The sequence below is a fragment of the Pleurodeles waltl genome, chromosome 3_1 (genome assembly GCF_031143425.1).
Source record: "Pleurodeles waltl isolate 20211129_DDA chromosome 3_1, aPleWal1.hap1.20221129, whole genome shotgun sequence".
Lineage (NCBI taxonomy): Eukaryota > Metazoa > Chordata > Amphibia > Caudata > Salamandridae > Pleurodeles > Pleurodeles waltl.
In genome coordinates this window covers 1,392,229,401-1,392,252,655 of record NC_090440.1, presented here as the reverse complement: position 1 = coordinate 1,392,252,655, position 23,255 = coordinate 1,392,229,401, and the positions used below count along the sequence as shown (strand labels likewise).

At 40.9% G+C, this 23,255-nt stretch overlaps 1 protein-coding gene across 2 annotated transcripts in view; it reads right to left on the bottom strand.

The window, feature by feature from the left end:
• Positions 1–23,255, bottom strand: part of NKAIN1 (sodium/potassium transporting ATPase interacting 1) — a 414,645-nt gene that overhangs the window by 125,849 nt on the left and 265,541 nt on the right. For both annotated transcript variants that reach the window (XM_069224903.1, XM_069224904.1), the window contains exon 3: positions 11,199–11,279. In XM_069224903.1, the coding sequence (XP_069081004.1) occupies positions 11,199–11,279 (81 nt within the window). The remainder of the gene's footprint in view (positions 1–11,198; positions 11,280–23,255) is intronic.

Below are 23,255 nucleotides of genomic sequence, written 5' to 3'. Positions count from 1 at the left end.
TGCTCCATTAAGCAGCTGTAGTGTAGAATACGTACTGGACATTTCCCCAAGAAGGCAGAAAGAACTCCACTTGAGTAGATATTTTGTGCAAAACTGTGGACTCTTATTGGATGAAAGGGAAGGTGAGGTTCCTCTGTGGCCAAGTCACTCACACAGCTACTGATACACCTACGTAGACACTCACACACCACAAACAGATGCACTCAGACAACCATGCACTCACTCAGAGACTTATGTACTCACTCAGAGACCCACTCAGATGCTCACAACCTCACTCACAGACCCACTAAGGTACTTATGCACCCACTCACAGACCCACTGAGACATTCATACACCCGCTCCCAGATCCTCTCAGACATTCATGCACCCACTCACAGACCCACTCAGACTCACGCATCCACTCACAGACCCACTCAGAGACTCATTCTCTCACTCAGAGACCCACTCAAAAAGTCATGCACTCGCTCACAGATGTGCTCAGAGGCTCATGTACCCCCTCACAGACCTACTCAGACACTCATGCACCCACTCACAGACTCATTCAGAGACATGTTGTTAGGCTCACATTTTAAACATACAAAACCATAGAAACTCAACTGCTATAGTTAGAGTTATTTCAAGTAACTATAACTTGTTCCCTAAGGTAACTCTGACTCATGCCATCGCCATGCACTGCTAATTACATCTCATATTACAACACTGATGACATCTTTGATAACATAATTGATAATATCAATGTAATATTTGCAGTAAATTTATTGAGGAAGAAACTGTGCATGGCGGGGGGTGAGTTGTAGTTACCATAGGGCACGAGTTATAGTTACTTGAGATAACTCTAACTATAACCGGTGAATTTCCATGGTTTTGTATGTTTAAAATGTGAGCCTAACAACAATATCCATGTAACCTTTGTTTTTTTAAATGAATATATACACACACACACATACATATATATTTCAACACTATGGTACACATATATGTTCTATGCATGTATATTTACAACTTAACACACATGTCTGTACATAGACAACTCATTATGGGTATGTACATATGTGAAAATATTTAAGTCTGTACTTTGGATAGGAATGGCACTGTTCTCTCTTTGCATATGTGAATCTGTGCATATTTATGTATGTATGTTTCTATTTCTAAATTAATTAAAAACAAAAAAAAATAAAATTTGTGGGTGAATATTTAATATATACATATCTAACTGGTGCTGTATGCATATGCCTTTGTGCATCATTATGGGTTCACGCATCTATGAAGACATTTTATTAAGCTATAAGTATGTCATTGTGTATTGATAACATATGTGGAGATGAGGATCTATTTATGGGGCTATGACCCTTTCTTTGATTTTACTTAGATGTCTAAGTATGTAAATATGGCTATAAGGATGGTACATGTAAAGGTAAAGCAATATGTTTTAGGTATTGAAAAGAAAAAAATACTATAACAGAATATGTACAAATATAAACAATATACATGTGTATGTTTGGCCATGTAAATGTTATTACATGTATGTACACAAGGATATTGATGTATAGGGATCAATTAACTGTACCAAATTATTACTAAGTGTAATTCACATATGTATGTATGCATATAATTATTTGTATATACGTAGATAACTGAGGTTGTTTGCATATATGTATTTGTTGCTTTTGGTCATTCAAAAAGAATAAAAAAATTATATAAACAAAAACATGTATGTGTGTCACAGTATAAAGATATATACAGAGAGATATATGGCATATCTATATCTATAGTATATCTATAGTATAGATATAGCTATAGAGTATACAGACAAAGATAAGTCATTTAAGATGACTGTTTGCACAAGGGTTTATACTTCTTTCTATGATAATACATAAATATATGACGGTATGTAATTGTGATTAAAGGGAAGGTACTTGTAAGTTTAAAACAATTTAGCTATTAAAAAGAGATAACATATACAAATGTGTAGTTATAGTTAGGACCTAGTTACCAAAGGAAATAGATTCTTGGTTTTGCTAATATCTTTTGTGCCGTTTGACAAATATTCCCAAAGCCTTCCATATAAAAAAGGTTCATCCAAACCAGCCCCTTCCTGGAATGTTTTATGGTGATCCATTAAGCGGGGGAGAGGGGTGAGAAAAAGATGGACTGGAGGTTTCTAAATGGAATATCCACATTCAATTTTGTTAGAGATTTTGTACAGCCCGCAGCCAAAATGGCGGAACGAAAATGCATATTTTTGCGATTTGGTGTAAATCCATTCACTTGTTTTTGAGAAATTAAGATGCAAAATATATAGACACCTGGATGGTTGTGTCATGGGAATCTCGAAGGAGTCATGTGGGCACACAATTTCAAATAAAAGCACCAATTGATTGGCCTTAGAGGGTTTTTTCCTGTTGATTGCCTCACTACAGTGGGTGCGAGAAGCTCCCATGATTTCAGCTGGAGCTCGCACACTAATTGACTGGCCGCAACACGAACAGAAATGTTGCAGCTGCCATTAGAGAACATAGGGACTTGGACCCTGTGTCCTGGTAATGAAAAAGTATAAAAGTAGCATGGTAAGGATACCCTGACCACCTGGACATTGTGGGGCAATCCCAGAGGGGCCAAATAAAAAGAAACAAAAAAAACAAAACATTTTGGGTTGCCACGATCCCGCAAGACTCTTGTGGCAGCCAGTGTCACCCACCTTACTCTTGCATGAGTCCCAAGGGATCGAAAAACATTAAAAACAAATAAACAAATGGGATGGGTGTCCCTTGGGCAAGGCCAAGCCCTGCAGCCAACACCATAACATGAATGGTGGAGTGTTATCGTCCACAGGAGTTTGGGTGCCAGGCCCTTTGGCCAACCCCATACTGTACACGGCCAAAGGATGTGCACCGCAGGAGGTTGACTACCAGGGGAGTTGTGAATGGTAAGGAAAATGTTACTCACCCAGTAAGCATCTGTTTGTGGCATGTAGTGTTGAAGATTCATATGCTGTGCATAATCCTGTCATCTAGTGTTGGGCTCGGATGTGTGCAGGTTGTTTTTCTTCAAAGAAAGTCTTAATGTAACTACTCCTTTCGCTGGTAATTCACATGGTCATAGACTCCATAGTTAGATCGTTTTCGTGCATGGTGGGTGAGGATGAAACGTGAAGCTAAGCGTAGTATAGCAAGATGTCTATGTCAAAGAAGTTTGTGAAAGTAACTGTAACAAACACAGGCGACCAGGTAGGAGGGTGGGCTCATGTGAATGTACATCACTTCATGCCACAAACAGATGCTTACTGGGTAAATAACATTTTACACTTGAGGCATGTGTGACTGTAGATACACATGGTGTGCATACACTGTAAAGCAGTACTCCTCCATAAGTGGTAGCTAGCCTGAGGAAGTTACAGCTCTTTGGAATAGTATAGCAGAACAGCTTGACCCATCCTGACTTGTTTATGGACCAGCACATCAACACAGTAAAGTTTTGTCAAGGTACGTGGTGTAGACCATGTAGCTGCATTGCATATGTCTGCAATAGGGATATTTCTTAGGAAGGCCATAAAGCCCCTTTTTATGAGTGGAATGGGCTCTAGGAAGAATGAGTAAAGTTCTTTTAGCTTTAGCATAGCATGTTTGGATTCTTTTAACAATCCATCTTGCAATGTCAGATTTAGAAACAGCCCTTCCCTTGTGAGGGTTGGAGAAAGCAACAAAAAGTTGCTGTGTCTTCTTGAATGATTTAGTCCTGTCAAAGTAATACATGAGTGCTCGTTTCACATCTAATGTGTGTAGATCCTTTTGCGCAACTGAGTCGGGTTGAGGAAAAAACCCAGAAAGCTCAATGGATTGTCTTAGGTGGAACTGCAAGATCACCTTTGGGAGAAATTTGGGGTTGGTGCGGAGTATTAGTAAGAAGGGTACTCACAAGGTTAATGCCTGAAGCTCACTGACACGTCTAAGGGAAGTGATACCGACTAGGAATGATACCCTGTAGGACCGAAACTAGGGCAAGAGGCAGCAGTAGAGCGGCTCAAATGGAGAGCCCATTAATCTTGTCAATTGAGCGATGCGAGGCCTTTGGGCAGTCATGCGCTATATAAATCCAAATAACATAACATAACATAACAATACAATATTGAGATTCTTGGAGCTGGAGGCACCCGAAGAGGAGCAACTAAGACCTTCCAAGAAGGCTCTGATGACCGGAATTATGAATAGGGAAGTATGTTGCCTATTTTGTAGGTATGCAGCTACTGCCACTAGGTGAAGCCCAGTGGATGTAAAGGCCAAACCAGAGGGGTGCAAGTGAAATAAGTAGCATACAATGTCTTGTACCTTGGGTGCTAAGGGATCAATGTGTTTGGATTGGCAAAAGTGAACAAACCTTTTCCACTTAGCAGCGTAACTGTCCCAAGAAGTAGGCCTGCTTGCCTCTTTGGGAAATGTCCATATATTCGGGTGGGAGATTGAGGTAACCAAATTCTAGGACTTCAGGAGCCAGATCACAAGGTTAAGGGACCTGGGGTCCGAGTGTGTGATTTTTTCACGATCCTGCGTGAGAAGGTTCTTCTTACTAGGGAGTGTTTCTTGGGGAACTACTGAGAGTTCGAGGAGTGTGGTGAACCATGGTTGTCATGCCATTGTGTGAGCCACCCGGATGAGGGTGAGAAATGTGTGCCGAAGTTTGTAAACCACAAATGGAAGCAATGGGAGAGGTAGAAAAGCATAAGCAAATATCCCTGACAAACTCATCCATGGGGTGTTGCTCTTGGACTGTGGGTGTGGATAACTGGAGGAAGTTTGCCCATTTGCCATTTTCTGCTGTGGCAAAGAGATCGATGCGTGGTCGTCACCAATGCTGGAAGTATTGGAGGAGGACTTCCGGCTGGAGTTCCCACTTGTGGACTTGTTGACGCCTCCTCCTGAGATCTGGAAAGTCATTGTTCTGGCAGATACTCCATTAACAAGTGAATGTTGTGTCAGACAGCCCACCTCCAAATGGTTTGGGCTAAATGAGAAAGCTGTGGGCACCTGGTGCCCCCTTGCTTTTGGAGATAATACATGGCTGTCATGTTGCCTGTCTTGATGAGGACTACCCTGCCAATTAGAAGAGGAGGGAAGGCTTTCAGCGCTAGGTGAACAGCTAGTAGCTCTATGTGATTTACGTGGAGATGTCGCTGATTTGATGTCCAGTGGCCTGGACAGTTAGATCTTGCAAATACACTCCTCATCCTGTAAGGGAGGTGTCCATTGCTATGGTCCTCTGCAGAACTGGGTCTAGGACATGCCGTACTTTTCACAGATTGCTGGTGTTCCACCATTTCAGAGAGTGGCAAGCTTGATAGCCAATCAACGCTAGATCTTCTCATTGATCCTCCTCTTGAGTCCATTGGTGTGCTAAGCACTCCTCCACCAGATGCATGATAAGGCTGGCATAAGGTACTATGGCGCTACATGAAGACATTATGCTGAGGAGGTGCATGACTGTCCTACCCGTCATCTGTTGAACTACCTGAAATTGGGGAACGAGTATCTGTAATAATTGTACCATGGTAGTATTCGGATAAGCTATTCTTAGTTCTGCATTGAGAATAGATCCCAGATAAGGTTGGCTCTGAAGAGGTTGGAGGTGGGATTTTAAGGTGTTGATTGTGAAGCCTAATTCGTGAAGTAGGTTTATGGTGACCTGAGTATAATGGTAAAATTTTTGACGAGTCGCACTCTTGATGAGCTAATAGTCTAGCTGTGGAAAGACATGTATGTTCCTTCTGCGCAGGTGAGTGGCTACTACCTCATGACTTTTGGTAAAGCCCCTGGATGTGGTAGTGACCAAAAAGGGAAGCACTTTGAACTGGAACTGCTGGCCGTTTACTACAAACCTTAGATGCTGGTGATGTCCCGGGTGACTAGGAATATGGAAGTTGGTGTGCTTGATGTCCAGGATGACATCGTGAAGAGTAACCATGTGAAAGTGCTCTGAGAGGATGTTTTTGTTTAGGGATCTGAGAAACAATATTGGACTCAGGGGCCATACTTTTTGTGAATAAGCAAGTATACTGAATAGACTCCTGTGCCCTGTTGGCAGAGAGGAACGCGTTCTATAGTTCCTTTTTTCAGGAGCGCTTGTACTTCTTCCCTGAGCAATGCTTGATGTTGTGGGAAGAGTCTGTGTTTGCGAGGTGGAATGTTGGGAGGTATGGAATTTGGCTTCAGACAATAATCATGTTGGATAATATCCAACATCTACTGGTTGGAGGTGATGTTTCACCAGGCAGGAAAGAACCCCTGTAGACGACCCACTTCATTTGTTGTGTGATTGGGGATAGTGAGAGATAAGTTAGGGTTTAGTGGTGGCGGCAGATGGTTCAGTGAATCCACCTGTGCCTCTGCCTTTGGAGTGGTTACCCCTGTATGAGCCTCGGTAGTAGCCTATAGGAAAGGTGGTTTGACTTTGTGGTCATTGGTATGAAGTGGAGGTCTGAGGAGAAGTTGTTTTGGACCCTCTGCAGTAGGATGCAGTGAAAGGAGCCGCAATGGGAAAATGCTTGCAGAGCTTTCACAGTCTCAGAGTCTTTATGAATATTTTCAAGTAAAGTATCTACTTGAGGGCCAAACAAAAGTTCTCAATCTAATGAAAGGGCAAGTAGATTCTGCTACATTTCTGGTTTAAACCTGGAGACCCGAAGCCAAGCATGTCTGTGCAGTAAAACACTTGAGTGTACCGCCCTAGCCGCAGTATCCCATGCATCGAGGGCACAACATACAATTGTGCTGGATATTAACTTTCCCTTAGAGGCTATTTGGTAGCCCTGTTTTTTGTGATATTGTGGGAGGAATTAAAGGAGTTCCTCCATCTCGTCCCAATGGGCTTTATCATACATGGAGAGAAGGCTGTTGGAATTAGCAATAAGCTAATGATTGGCGGATTGTGCGGCTCCCCTCTTTCCTGATGCATCTATTCTTTTGCTCTCTTTATCTGGTGGAGGGGCTTCACCAGATGCTTGAGAATTGGTTCTTTTGTGTGTGTTTGCTACCACTAAAGAGTCTGGTGGAAGTTGACCTCTTATGTACAGCGGATCATTTGGTGACGCCTTGCATGTTTTGTCTACCCTTGGTGTTATCACCCTAACTCTTAGAGGGTCATTGAATATATCAGGTGTGTGACTGCCCATACCCTTTAGCATTGGTATATATTGGGAGGAACGCTGTGTAGAGGAAAGTGTCTCAGTGAGGACGTCTTCCTCTAGGGGCTCCTTGTGTAGTTCTACCTTGTGGAAGATGGCAGTCCTACCAATTAGGTCATGACAGATAGTAGTGTCATCCTGGGGGAGTGGTTTTGCGGGGTACAGATTGTGGTCTGTATCCACTGGTGTGTCTGTGTCATATGTATCCCATGGGCCATCATGTGGTGGGTTATCAAAAGTGTCTCCATTGCTTTGTCCCCTATAAAAGAATGTGCTGACCCTTCCAGTGAATATGGTGATGGGATAACTGGGGAAGCAGTCGGTGAGGGTGAGTGGTGTACAGCTTGTAGGGGTGGTGAACTAGTGTGTAAAGGACTTGTGGCTTTATCCGTCTTCTTTGTCTGTTTAGGTGGAGTTGGTAAGTCCAAAGCCTCTTCAGAAGACAGCTGCCTTTTGGAAGTTTGAGCACCAGTCTGTAGAGATTGAGTAATTAACCAGCCTAAATATCGAAGTAAGACTGCAAAAAGGCAAAGGCCCGTGCGGAGCCACGGTCGATGAGTCACACCAATGGAGCTGGAGTCATCGAACCGAACGAAAGAGAGAAAGGGACTGTGATTGATAACAATACCGACAGAAATCAGATATGAACTGAAAAGAGTGCAGCATGACGGTGTTGAACCGGATCACAAGAACACACATCCTAACCCTACAGTGGAAGAAAATAATCTAACAATGGAGTCGATGTCCATGGCATTAGCAGCAAGAGGTGGAGTCACAGTCCCTTGTGATTTGAAAGACTTTCTGTAAAGAAAAACAACTTGCACACATCCAAGCACAACACTAGATGGCAGGATTATGCACAGCATGTGTATCTACAGCCATACATCCCGCAAACTAACATATTACTTTATGTTAAAAAAAATCTCGAAATCCACTGGAAAAAAAACAAAAGTTAAAGTGACGTTATAGTTCGGTATGGTAAAAATATCTAACTTTATATTAAAAAAAAAAACAATAGACTGAAAAAATCAAAGGTTAAAATTATGAAATAATTAGTTGAAAATGTAAGCTAAAATGTAATATTTTAAACTAAAAAAATACTACAATTCTCACATATAGTTAAACAAAGTAACTTTAACTTGTTCACTCACCTTGCACTGCTTATGACCTCACGTATGGCCACACTCACTCATCTAACATATTGCATAACTCATGACATGTTCTATATCATTGATAGCATCACTGATGACATCTGAAATGTGTTCATTGTTAACAACATTGTGCATTTTCCTTTAACTGGTGAATTTCAGTGGTGTTTTGAGCTTAAAATTTTACATTTAACCTACATATTTACTTAATTATAATGTCACTGTAAACTTTATTTTCTTCAGTGAACTTCTGAGCACTTTTTAATGTAAAGTAAAACATTTTTAACATAACTAACGATAGCGTCACTGTAATCTATGTTTTTTTTTGTGAATTCTTAAACATGATGGCATATGTATATAGATCCCGTTGTCTTCATAATGCATTTAGATGCATCCTTTTATAAGAAGTTACATAAATATGGAAGAAAAAGAACAAAATAACAAATATTGCACAGTCGATGAGTATATATGCCCAACACATATGTACATATGGGGGTTCTGTGACATGTACATAAAAATTAAATAACTATACATGTGTTATAACTGTAATGTGTATGTATGTATACTTATCTCTATAGACTGTGGCTATGTCTCAATATGTGTATATATATTTATTTTTACTTGCGGAAAATAAAAATATATATACTTTTCCCTTCAACCTCTGCCTGTACCTCCACTCTTGGACTTATCCCAAAACTCTCTGACTACTCTGGAGACTTCTAAACACTCTCATCAAATTCTTGCCCCCTTTATTTAATTCTTCTGACTAATAGGCACACATGCCCACCACTCCAAATAGCATGTCACATCTTTTCTTTACTAATCCACTTCAATCAATCTATTCCTTTTAAAACAATACACTAAATGAATGAGATCACAAGAGCACCTACTTAACACACTTGCCACAACCAATCTGCAAGAAAAAAACTAAAATTGCACTTTTATTAATCTACTAACATATTACTTCTAACCTTGGGTTCTGGAGTAGCATGCTATGCAGTGCAATGAGCTTCAATGCCTCGTGAGGGGTACTAAGTGCTATATAAATACTATTTACAATTACAATACTGGTGTGGAGACATAGGATTCCTTGTAGTTTTATGATGGAGTATGTTACAATAGTGCTTTGTGCAAAGTAATTCTTGAAAGTTACTCTTTTTTCATATTATGTCATACTGGTTGTATCAACTGCTGTAAACACCCCAAAAAGAAGAAGAAATTAAAAGACATATATCCAACATTCATAACTGTTGTAAATAGAGAGACAAATAGTCAAACAGCTGCACATTACGGATTCTATTTCCCAGTGAAAAACGCACTTAGACTCACACACCAATCATTAATACACGGCTTCTGAAAATCAGTTAACGGCTACTCAACTACAAAAAGCAAAGAGAAACAGTTAAGCAACATCCCTACGTAACATTTGTAAAACAAATGCTTCTCTTGTGGAACCCTACCACTGTCAACAAGAAACGGGAAATGTCACACAACACATTACAGCCTTAGAGCCCGCCGTAATGGGGCTCTTCCAGCCATTAAAGGCCCGAGCCGAAGGTGAGGGCCTTTAACAAGGAAGTGGGCCTTTAAAGGCCTGTAATACCGCTATGGCAGGCTCTAAGGCTATTAGAACATTCTGCCACTAGAAGGTAGAATGTTCTAATATAAAAAACAAAGTCCTCACGGAGCCCGAGGGGACTTAAATCCCCTCGGGCTCCGTGAGGCCTTTATTCACAGCTATTGCTGTGAACAAAGAGAACATTGGAATGTTGACGCTCAGCTTTTACCGGCCAGTAAAAGCCCAGAGCACTCCCATTGTCTGCAATGGAGCTCCCAACATTCCAATGTTCTAATAGCTATTCAACAATTCAAGGTAACCCAAGAACCAGCACCGGTCAAAACACATTAACAGGTGACACACGCCTCTATTAAACTAGTTTAATTTGAAGTTAGATTGGACAAAATTACTGCAGCCCCCTTCCACTAAGATGTAATTGTATCTTTTATTTCTCTGAATGCCGCAAGGATCCAGGCTTTGCGGACTTCAAAATACCAACATATTTTTTATTAAATGTGAATTTGTATAATGGAATACATGTTCAGTGAAAAGAAATCATTGTTGATATTTCAGTGCCATACTTAAGAATAGTAGATATTTTGGTATTGAAGCTATAATTGCATTCCATGACAAGAGAGTGACCAAAATGTCCACTAAAATATACACTTCAAAGTTTAACGCACGTATCACCAAAAAGCATCTTCGGTTACCAGGAGTATTCCAATAACTAAAAATTATCATTCCACTAGAAACTTATGCTGGATTGTCAGCAATTAATCCACAATGGAAAATTAACAATGTCACCATAAAATCTTCCTTGCTACACATGAATGTGATAATCAATGTAGCCAGGAATATTCTAATTTACGCATACTGTAGTATAATTCAGAGTTCTTCCTTTGGACGTCTGTGACTGACTACTACTGTATTTCTGGGAACAGAGGATCTTAAAAGTTTGATACTCCTGCTTTAGCCTTACGTTCACGAAAAACTGGATGTATGGTTGTGGACTGGTGAATGAGAGCAATTGTCAACAAGATAGCCTTTGTAGTGGTTTGTGGGCTCTGCTTTGTTTTTTCTTTCAAGTGCGTTTTTGAAGTACTTTCCACCAGGCTGCTCTGAAAGAGTAGTAAAGCCATTTTAGGATAACCTAGATAGTATGGATCTTCCAGTTTTCAGGCAAACACTTCAGTAAACACTTAAACCTGTAAAGTGTACTCTTAATTCTGGCTACGGCCTATGAAAGCAAGAAAGCATCTGCTCTCTGGAACGTTGGTACTCACAGAATATTGGGTATGTACAGAGAGCATGGACGTACCTGGGAAAGATGTCCGACTTCAAGGTAGAAACAGATGATGAAGGCATTCCATCCGACCCACACCACCAGCCACACAGCATACTGTGGGGAAACACAACAGGCACATGAAAAGGCAGAGCTGAGATGTGGCAGATAGTAGGCTGAAACAGTAATAATGCAACGACCTTATACATCTACAAAGTGCAAAAAAGAAAATACCAAGCAACAGGCCTTTCCCATCTGTGCACCTAGGATCTGGAGCAACGTTCCCACAGCCAGAATCAAGTCCCAAAATCTTACATTTTAGAAAACAGCTGAACATACACCTCGTTTAACTAATACTAGATCACAACGATGTAACAGCATGGGCATTATTTAGGGGTCGCCAGTGGTCGCAGCTATGACCCCAGGCTTGTCCCATGCGACTCCTGGCACTGACTTTGCGACCCCTGGCGTCAGAGGCGGCAAAATCAGTCCCATGAACACAGGGGCAGTGTTTCATTTCTTATTTTCTGCTCGTTTTTCATTAATGATATACTATTATTCACTACAAATATAGAACACAATTAGCTGGAATGGGACATTACATGCCAGCTCTGGCAAGTAAGTATGGTTTTAAATGTGTGTTATGTGCATGCTTGGGGGTGAGCGTGTGTTTATGTGAGAGAAAGCATGTGTATGTTTAAGCATGTGTCTGTATATGTAAGAATGTGTGTGTGTGTGTGAAAGTGAGTAATAGCCAGTGACAAGTAGTGAGTGAGACTGTGGCCCAGATTTACTATTCCTTGACACAAGGCAATGCTGCACCAAAGTTGCTGCACTACCTTGCATCAAAGGGAGGGAGAAAAAATGAACCCTCACTGTGCGCTGTTGCCCTTTTGGCAGCCATGCGCCAATGCACACACCCTTCTGCCATAGTCCAAGTATATGTGCAATCTCCGAAGCATAGCTTTTGTAGTGGAAAAGACCACTTCCATACAAAATCTATACTTTACGGCTTTTTCCACTTTGTATGTGTGTTCTACAAGGCAGCACACATGCAAAGTTTGTAAAACAAGGAGAAAAAATGTTTCCTCATTACATTTGCCTTCAGGAGTCGTAAAATGTTGGCCCACACTACTGTCCACCAATGTTTGTAGATGGAGATTTGTGTCAATACCCATGAGTGGTTTCATAAGAATACCCATGCACTTCCCATGGATTTCCACGTTGACACAAAATAACACAAACCAGAGCATAGCTTAACTTTGTGTTACTTTGGGCAACTATCCAATTCAAATGTAGATGAGTTGTATAGTGAAGCCCACCCTATCACTTTGTGCTGGGCGATGCAAACAGGGTGCAAAGCATTAGTAATCCTGGGCCAGAGTGTCAGTAAGTATAGTGAGTATCTGTGAACTTAAGAGTGAAAGCAAGTAAGTAAGTGACAATTATTAAGAATGTTAAGGGTTTATAGGAGAGTGTGCGTGTGATGATAGGACCATATGACATGCCTTCCTGGTAAAAAACAGGGTCAAGGGTCATATGATGTCACTTTCTGTGACGTATTTAATGTCTAGATGCCACTTACGCCACCCCTGGCCTTTAGTTGAATTGACACCCATGTGTGACAGTTCTGTTCCACTCTCAGAGCCTGTTTTCCCCTTCAATCATTCATTGACTGTCCATTGCTTTTGTCCCAGTACACTGCTCCCCTGCCTTTTAGCTAAGTTCACACTCTACAAATAGTGCATATACACCTGTAAACAACTGACAAGATCCTCATTGCTGTCAGTTGGAAAAAAATGTGTATATTAACAAGCTTGAAGAATTTCTCAGAGATTATCACAATTGGATGTCCATCACAGCTTATCATTTTATATGAGTTATTTGATATAGTGTGTACCTGACTCTAGGAAACAACAGAATGATTTCTTGATCATATTTTTATGTTGAAAAAAAATATCAGAAATTAGGACCTGATTGTGAGTTACACTGAGTGGTGTCCGTGGATGGGATTTCGCTCCACCTGATCATAAGGTGTCCAGTGTTCCTGTACACAGATTTAGCGGGTACTGGAACATCGGGCCCATTTATACCCCGTACATAGTGTTCACCTACAATATTTGTATCATGCCCAGTGTACAGAAAGTCTGGGTTGGGTTAAATATGGTAGGCATCTGTCTGCCTTGTATTACACCATCAGGTTTGGAAGGTATGTAATGCTCATCTGGGAAGGATAGCAGAGGTGCAGCATGAGGAGACATTAGAGGAGGATGGTCAGTCATCTGGAGAATAAGTGAAACACTCTAACCAATGAAGTATGAAATGCCATTGATCTGGGCATTACTAGAGAAGCTAATGGCATGCACAGGGGTAGTCATGCTAGCGGTAAGAGGCCCCATTACCATTGATGCTAGAAGCACAGTAAATGCCCTGACAACATATGAATAGGGCAAGCAAATAAAACTGAAGAGAAGCAAAAAAAGTCATTCTTACTGAAGTCTGTGCATGCCACGCAAAGACTGACATAATGCACAGCTCGAGGGTAAGGCAGATCCCAGGGTACTTTTTCATTTTGTCGGAATGAGAAGGTTGCACTTTAATAAGATGACAGAGCATAAAGGTGGCTCTGGGAAATTGATTTGGCTTAATGAGATTCTACGTTATGGATTACAAGAGCACCCATTTTATTAGCGTTAAAGTACTGCACTTTGCAGAGACTGGAATCCATCCAGCGCTGGGCTCCAAGGAACACTTACACTCATATCACTGAGAAAGCCTTGCACCGTAGAGAGAAGAGCACCGTGGGACTTGGATCTGAGAACAACACTCTGGTAAGCAGAAATGAGGCTACCCAGAAGGGTCAGTCATAAGAAATCTCAAAGAATGAACAGGGGTATGATATAGTGACAGATAACCGTCAAAGACTTCCCAACTGGAGAAATCCATGATATCTTTGGGGGGGGTATATGGGTATAATGAAACTACGTTAAAGATCCATAAACCTACATGGGGTCAGGAACTCATTTAGAGGTAAAATGCTCCAAAAACAAGGAAGGTGCATGATCACCGAATATGGGCTGTAGAAGATGTAAAGGCTTTTAGGTTTTAAAATCAATAAAAGTCGAATATCACTGTAAGTTGACTGTCACTTGTCAGCTAAGTGAGAAACAGGCAAGCAGGGCTTTTCTGCCATGGTGTCTTTGTTTGGGGACAGACCTTTGCAATCTCGTGGTAATTCCAGCATTTTGTTTCTTTCAGAAAAAGAACCAAGATTTTTTTTTACATGCTTAAAAAAACGTCAGTCTATCTCAAAGACAATTGTCAGTGACAGGAATACATCGCAATGCATGGGCCATAAAATGTGTGTCATGGTGTTTCAGTAGTTATTCGTTTTTCATTTAATTTAGTATTTCAGTATTGCTGCTCTCCCTCTTCGTGTAGTTAATTGAAAAAAAAATATATATATATATATATATATATATATATATATATATATATACATATATATATATATATATATACATATATATAATCTCAAAAATGCACCTATGCATTATGTAGAGAAAGAAGCAGACCTGTAGCAAATTGCAACTTCAAAAATGTGTAAAAGAAATGAGATAAAAAAATTTAGTCGGGGAGTAACCGAGGTGACAGGAAGAGGAGCCAATACTGCTGAGCAGCAATGAGAAGCGGGCAGTAACGAAGAACTTGGGAAGTTTTAAGATAAAACTGAAAACAAAATCTAAGAGGGAGGCATGGAGGAATGAACTTAAAAGCTAAGGATGGTAAAGCAACACAGAGTGTGAGGGGTGGCTGCGTAAGGGTGGAAGCAGCACATGGTACAAGACCATGAAGAAAACACATGCTCTCCTATGGAGTGCTTATAAAAAAAGAAACAAATGTTCAATGAAAGGGAGGTAGTTCAAGGCAATAACACAACTCATCCAGCCAGACAAATCTAAAGAAGCTATTTTTGAGGAAAGGGACAAGCATAATAATAAAATCCAAAGACATTGAATAAGATGTAATCAGATGACATTGAGAAGAGAGGGGAAGCGCGTTTACACGGCCAGAGGCAGCCAGCGGAAGGGTGCAGGGCCCGAGAGCCCCTTTAACGACTTGGTCGCGCTCCCGACTTGCCGGAAGCGCGTTTACACGGCCGGAGGCAGCCAGAGGAAGGGGCAGGGCCCGAGAGCCCCTTTAAAGACTTGGTCGCGCTCCCGCCTTGCGGGACGCGTGCGGACGGCGCCCGGCCCAAGGGCGGGCCCGTCCTACGCCCGTCATCGTCAGGAAGAGGCTGGGTCCCCCGATATTCTCTCTGTGACTGTGGGACTTGGGAGTGTGTGATGATCAGATTCTTAGGCAGGTATTTCTATCTATTATTTTTTGTTGTTGGGTGATTAATTTTGTATTTCTATAGGCAATCCTGCTAGATAGACTCCTCGCATTGTGAGAAGGCTTTTTTTTATCTTTGCACTGTCATAGATTTATAGAGACTGTTCTATTTGTGCTAATTCTTTTAACTCTAGCGATTAGTACTTTAGAACATTATTGGTTGAATTCTTTTAGCACAAAATAACTAGTAAAAATGGGCAAGAGGAAGCTACTTAGTGCAAAAGATACTCCTTCTCAGAAAGATCACTCTTCAATACTAAAATGTATCTCAGGAGCAATGGGTGCTATTGATAAACAGATTACTAATGTTGAGGAAAAGATATTAACTCAGAAGGGCCCGTTGGGATCCTCTAATAATTTCCTTCTGCCAGCATTAACCTCCCCGAAATCGACTAAGCTGTTGGAATGCGGGATCCAAACCAAAGGTCTAAATGGATGTATCCAATACATAAATGAATCTATCTCAGATGCTGACGAGCATTCACCCTCCTCTAAACGCACAAGAAAACCTAAGTCAGCTAGAAAGGGTAGAGTTTCCAGTCAAGAGCCACCTGATACAATTAGACACGGCAACTCTGGAGTTCAACCCACGGAACCCACGGAACAAGTTCAAACTGTTCTTGAGAACATAAAAACTGGTCAGAAGCCTAAACAATCTTTAGTGAAAGTAAAAACTAACACCATATACACCATTAACGCCTTGGAACATTTAGTGAGGTCATCCTTTGAGCTAATGATAAAGCGTTTAACCCAAGTGGAGGAAAATGTGGAGTTAATGCTCAACTTAATGAAGGCTCAGTCTTTAGGCTCAACAGCTGTAAATACTCAACATTGTGGTAATACAGACCCAATCCGAAATCTAATTTCTCCCAAAGAGTGTCAGCACCCACTAATCATTCCCCAGATTACCCAACGACATGTAGATCCCTGCTGATCTTCAACTAATATTAGAAGTCCCCAACATTTAAAAGTGAACACAAATGGATGGGAACAACAGAACAGATTGAAACCTCCCCAGGATACTTCTCCAATATTAAGAGATATATATTAGATCTTCCTCCCTCTGACACTCCCTATGTGATAGTTCTTGCAAATGTCCCTACCCTATCCGAGGATAATAGGGAAACATGGACAGCTTTGAGAAATAAATCCCTGAATTGGATAGGAACTCGTATGAAACCTGGAATGACAGATTCACTCTTTGAAGACATTAAGATGGTCAGAAGGGTAAAATGGGTGGGCAGGAACCATAAAACATTTAGAGGTGACTGCGTGGTGCTCTCGTTTAAAACTCCAAAATTGGTCGAAGAAATTTAGAGAAATTTAAGGCTGCGACAAATCCCTGATCACGGTATTTCACTGCTCCCTTTAGGTTTTTTTAATAATTGTAATCTAAGACATGATCGATCTGGCCTTAATCCTGAAAAACAACTAAGTAGGTTTGAAAGAAATTACACGGTCCCTACTAAGAATAGATTCCATGGCCTTTCCTTGGAAGAAGTTGATTGACTGTCAACAGATCAGGGAGTGGGCAGGACTAAGGGCCAGATGTAGCAACCGTTTGCGAGTCGCAAACGGCGAAATTCGCCGTTTGCGAGTCGCAAACGTGGGTTTGGCATGCAGAAATGCATATTGCGAGTCGTTACCGACTCGCAATATGCATTTGCGACTCGCAAATAGGAAGGGGTGTTCCCTTCCTATTTGCTAGTCGCTGTGGGATGCAATACCATTTGTGACCGCGTACGCGGTCGCAAATGGCATCGCAGTTACCATCCACTTCAAGTGGATGGTAACCCACTCGCAAATTGGAAGGGGTCCCCATGGGACCCCTTCCAGTTTGTGACTGGACCCCAAAATATTTTTTCAGGGCAGGGAGTGGTCCAAGGGACCACTCCCTGCCCTGAAAAAATACCGAAACAAAAGGTTTCGTTTTTTTTTGCAGTGCAGCTCGTTTTCCTGTCAGGAAAACGGGCTACACTTAAAAAAAAAAAACTGCTTTATTTAAAAGCAGGTCGCGAACATGGAGGTCTGCTGACGTCAGCAGGCCTCCATGTTAGCGAGTGCCTATACTCGCAATGGGGCCGCAATTTGCGACCCACCTCATGAATATTCATGAGGTGGGTCATTGCGAACCCATTGCGAGTCGGAGTCGGTGTCTGAGACACCGTACTGCATAGCAAATTGCGACTTGCAATTTGCGAGTCGGATGGACTCGCAAATTGCAAGTCGCAATTTTGCTTTTTGCTACATCTGGCCCTAAGCTCTTTATGATGAGCTCTGCGCTTGACCAATTGAAGGGTGGTGATGGCTTGGTGGAGAGTATGGGAGACGAAAGGACGGATATGGAAAAATCAGTGAGATGGAATGTCAGCGATGAAACGCAAATTCTGTTCAATCGGCCTTTTTTACATCAACTTCCACCCTTCATATAGAGAGTAACATCTCCCCACCAACAAGGAAAGTAACACAATATTCACCTGAGGGACAGGGTATAAATACCCTGAGAGATTATTTTTTATTTTGGAACGTGGCAGGTTTGCGCACTAAAATCAAGAATGAGGATTGGTTAGAATACATCAGACTTTTTTCCTGTGTGTGTTTACAAGAGACTTGGTCCGTGGATCCCATTCACATAAATGGTTTTAGGACATTTCACATCCCTGCAGTTCCTTGCTCACGGGGTAGGGCAAAAGGTGGACTGTGTACATTCATCTCTAATAAGTTTGATTCAATAAAGGACATTACTTTAACTTCTAATATGTTTTATCAACTGATTATATGCAAACTAAAAAATATAGCACAACTGTTGATTATTAATTTTTATAATAATGCCCCTCAACAAAGATTTTTATCTATACTTAGGCTATTGCAAGAAGACATGGATCGAGTATGTAATTCCTCGCACAAAGAGACCTTTATTGTGTGGGAGGGCGATTTCAATACACATCTGTGTTCTAGGACTGATGAGAAACCCTGCTCTTTTGGCACAGATGGAAATGATGATTCATTTAATTTTATACACAGTCATTATGGCAACTTGTTGAACGACGTATTATTTAAATTTGATCTCCTTTTTTGTAACAGTTTAAATCGTAGCAATTCACAGCTAAAATCTACTTCTAACGGCAGGTGTGCTAATACAATAATTGATTCATATTAGTATCTAATAATTTAGTTTTTTGTATATCCGAGTATAAAATCCATGACATCATGTTCAGCGACCACTATCCTCAAAGTTTAAGCCTTGTATTGCCTCAGACAACAAATAAACATAAGGGAGTAGTAGAGAAGGTAGCGTATATTGAATTGGGAGCAAGAAATGGGTATACTATTTGGTGGTCGCAGATTGAACCTATAGACTTCATGGAACAATTGATGAGTAAATACATTAATGAGTTTGAAACTTGCCACACAGACAACATCAGTCCACAGGATTTTATTAAAGCATTCACTGTAATCACCACTGAAATAAAACATTCTCTCACATAAAGTTTAGGTAAATCTAGATCTCGGGGAGACAAAGGATGGTTTGATAGCGAATGTACACAAGCCCATAAGAGTCTAAAACAGTATTTACAAAGTCAAAACCCTGTCAAACATTGAATTATTTTTCTTCGGAAAGAGTATAAGAAGGCCATAAAAATAGGAAATGGAACTTAAAACATGAGGCATGGCATTCTCTTTATGATGCAAGTCTCCAGAACGACAATGTCAAATTCTGGAGGATAGTGAACTCCCCCCTCCTGTGTGATGGAATGATACCAACTATTGAAATAGCCATCACGGAAGAGGAGTGGGTCACCTATTTTTCCAGAATATATTCCTCAAAGAACTTAGCCTTGGACTCAAACGTCCATAGATCAGATTTTTACCCTATTATTCCACCATTTAGTTTAAAGGAGGTCACTGATGCTATTAACGCCAGTAAGAGCGGGAAAGCACCAGGCCCGATGGAGTCCCAATTGATATCTATAATTCCAACGTTTTATTATGGGGCCCATTATTGACACAGGTTTTATATGCCTGATGTGCCACAGCCTTTATCCCAACCTGGGCAGAGTCCAATATTTTCCCAATATTTAACAAGCATTTACAATGCAACGGGTCTCGCGTTTGCTCATGTTAGAGCGGATTGCGTTGTAACTCCTAACCCAACTTTTCACCTGTCGGGCAAAAGTGCATTTATGTAAGTAACCCAAAAAAGTGCAATTAACTATGTAAAGCACTCGACTTCTGCCAAGCGAGATCGTGCTTGTAAATTAGAGAAAAAGAAGTCCACGAGCCCGATGGAAAACAGCGAGCCTCGCATGTTTTCTGTACTTGGTCGCTGCGCTCGAGGCGGGCTAGCCATTGGAAAAGGCATGACGTATGCTTGCCTTCGACTAATGAAAGCAAGCAGATTTTATTAGGCAGGCCCACGAACCAATAAAAAACACTGACGTGAAGTTGACAGGGCTCCGAGCCCTTTTCTAAATACAAAAACGTCTCGCTGCGATACGCATGCGCGAGCGCATGCAACGCAGGCTCGACCCTAAAAAAGGAGACCGCCAAAATCCTGCATGTTATCGTCCAATTTCACTACTTGATACTCTTGCAAAGATTGCCGGACGCATTGTTTTAAATAGGCTACGGGAATGGATGGAAGACAATAACATCCTTTCTGAACTGTAATATGGTTTCAGAGTTAGGATAGGGACTATGGAGCAGGCCCTGAAGTTGGATATTATAATTGGTAAATATACGAAGGCTAAGTCAGGAGCCTTATATCTTGTATTTGTCGACCTCACCTCAGCATTTGACTGTGTGATTCACAGCAAACTTTGGTCTATCTTACTGGATTTGGGGGTAGATACTACAATAGTTCATTTCATTAGGGAATTATACGCTGGAGCTAATGCTAGGGTGCGCTATGGGTCTCAGGGGGAATGTACCTCAGCCTTTCCTATAAAGCGGGGGGTACGTCAAGGTTGTGTTTTAGCTCCCTTACTGTTTGTTTATACATTAATAAACTAGAGGATGTATTATCTAATGCTTGTAGTGATCTACCACAAGTTGGTCCCCGAAAGATCCCAGCACTCATGTATGCGGATGACGCTGTTTTGATTGCACGTACTCCAGTAGCTTTGCAGCGGTTATTAACAACCTTTGATAATTACATGGAAGACTTAGGCCTTAGAATCAATCACTGTAAAACTTTTTCAACGACGCGTGGTATAAAATCTGTAAAGAAACCCCAAGTCATGTGAAAAGGTGTCAAACTAGACGACACAGAAACCTTCTCATATCTAAGTATTATGTTTGATAATAAAGGCAATTGGTCACAAGCCATGAGGTCTAGAAAATTGCTATTTATGAAAACTATTATGGCTATAAAAAAAATCTAAAAAGGTTGGTAGGGCCACCCCCAAAGACATGATGACAATCTATAATGTAAAAATAGTTTCTGTTGCACTGTATGGGGCAGGTCTTTGGGGATATCGGAAATGCAATGCCCTACAGCTAGCTGAAAATGATTTTCTAAAGTCCATCTTAAGTGTTCCAAAATCTACCTCAACCCTGGTGTGTCATACAGAAATGGGGGTAACATACATTACAGATTTAATAAGCATTCAACCAATCTTACTTTGGCACAAAGTATGGACTTCTGACTCTGCAAGGCTGAATAGGGCTATTATAGAAGATGCTCAAGTACTAACTCATTCGTTGCATATCCCATGGCTGACCTTTATAAAGAACTTTCTCACAAATCTGGGCCATCCTGAGTTATATTCTACTCCAGATAAAATGGAAACTATCTCTAGGAAAGACTTGAAAAATATCTGCCTTACCTATTTGGCCGCTTCGCGATGGGCCATTGAGGTAAAGAAACCTAGTGAAAGGAGGAATCTTCTGCTACAGCAAGTAGATGGCATAGAAACATATTTAAAATATGTATCGAACTCGAGACACCAGTATGTTCTCACACGCTTAAGACTAGAGAACTTTCACCGTATCGTCAGTTTTCCGCTTGCTAACGACTGGACTCTAGCTCTGGAAAAATGTCCTTGTGATTCAATGTCTGACCAAAGTACAATGCATATAGTTTTTTTCTGCAAATTTTATTCTGATTTGAGGAAATTATTTTTAATTCCATCTTTTAAACTCTATGCATTTTAAACAGTCGCCCAGCTTTTATTTACCTGTCGTCCCTTCAATCAATTATGATCTGTAATGGATTAGCTTTATTTTTATATGCAGTTATTAAGGCCAGATCACATTATTAGGCAAACCGGGGAGGTTTTCTACTTTTACATTTGTTAGTCAGGTTAATAGTATCCATTTTACATATACTGTTTTATTGATTTTATATTGTTCTCAAGAAGAATACCTGAATTTAGCTTTTTGCAGTGAAATTTATTATATGGTATTAATTCTTGTATGGTTTGACTTATTTTATATTCCTTTTATCTTTCATGATTGCTGATTGGTGGTATTTGTATGTATCACTTGCTTTTATGATTGTGAAATACAATCAAATAAAGAATTTGAAGAAGAAGAGGAGAGAGGCACCAAATGGAAAGGGAACGGTCTGATCCAAATCCCACTATACGTATTGCTCTTTCAGGACCTAAAAAGGGAGAGTCTAATCAGCCATTAATGTGTGAGTGAAGAGAAATTCTGAGGAAAAAACATAAGAGGGGGGGAACTCTGAGAAAAGGGGAAGATATAAGAGATACTGAGACACGACAGGGTTACACCCATGGGTAACTATGTGCTCTGCATGTGTATAATCAAGTAATCAGTCAACATTAAAGGGATCCCTCAGAGCGGGCGAGATAAGAAGAGACAAGATAAAAGGGAAAGTATTGAGGGATTCTGAGAGAATGGAGTGAGCTGTTGAATCCCAAAAGAGGGTCCTACATGGTCATAACTGTGGCATCTTAGTAGAGTGTCGGATACAGAAATCATGTCTAGAACTAAAGTCTATGAAGGTGTTTCCTTTTTGATTCCTTCATGAAAGAGTGACTCATGCCAGCACACATGTTTTCATCCTGCACTCATTAGTACATGTGAAAGGAGTCAGCTGTCTCCAAGATGCCCAACCGTGTGCTGAGCACGGAGTGAAGAGACATGCTGCACAACTGCAGGATAATTGCAACTTCAACTCATACTCACATCCAAAGGTAAGCTCCTGGCATTGATGTAGAAAATATTCAGAAAAAGTAAAGAGATGATACACCCAGGTAATAGTGCAAAAGATTTGGAGTCTGGAGAAAGGGGTGAGAGAAAGCAGGAGCTTTGTAAAAAAAAGGTAAAAAGATAAGAATTACTGGCAAAAGGGACCTGGCTGATGAATGACATAAGATGGTGTGATATATGAGGAATTCTAGAAGCTACAGGGAGACAAGACACATACAGGAAGACAAAATGTGGTTTTCACAAAGAGAGAAAATAACAGGCAGCTCTCTGGGGGGCCTGTAAGACTCAAGGGAAGTTTACAGCGTTGAGACATGCATTGCCACTGTCCTTGGAGACAACGGATCCAGATACTAATACTAGCTCACTGAACCACCAAGCATCTCCTCCTTGGACATTGTCTCTGGTAGCGAAGTGAACAGTCAAGCTAACACTAGAATGATGATGCGGGATGGAATGACTACCTCAGGCAGCACATGTATTACTTAAAATAAATATAGTGGCCAAGCAGTGTTATCCTTT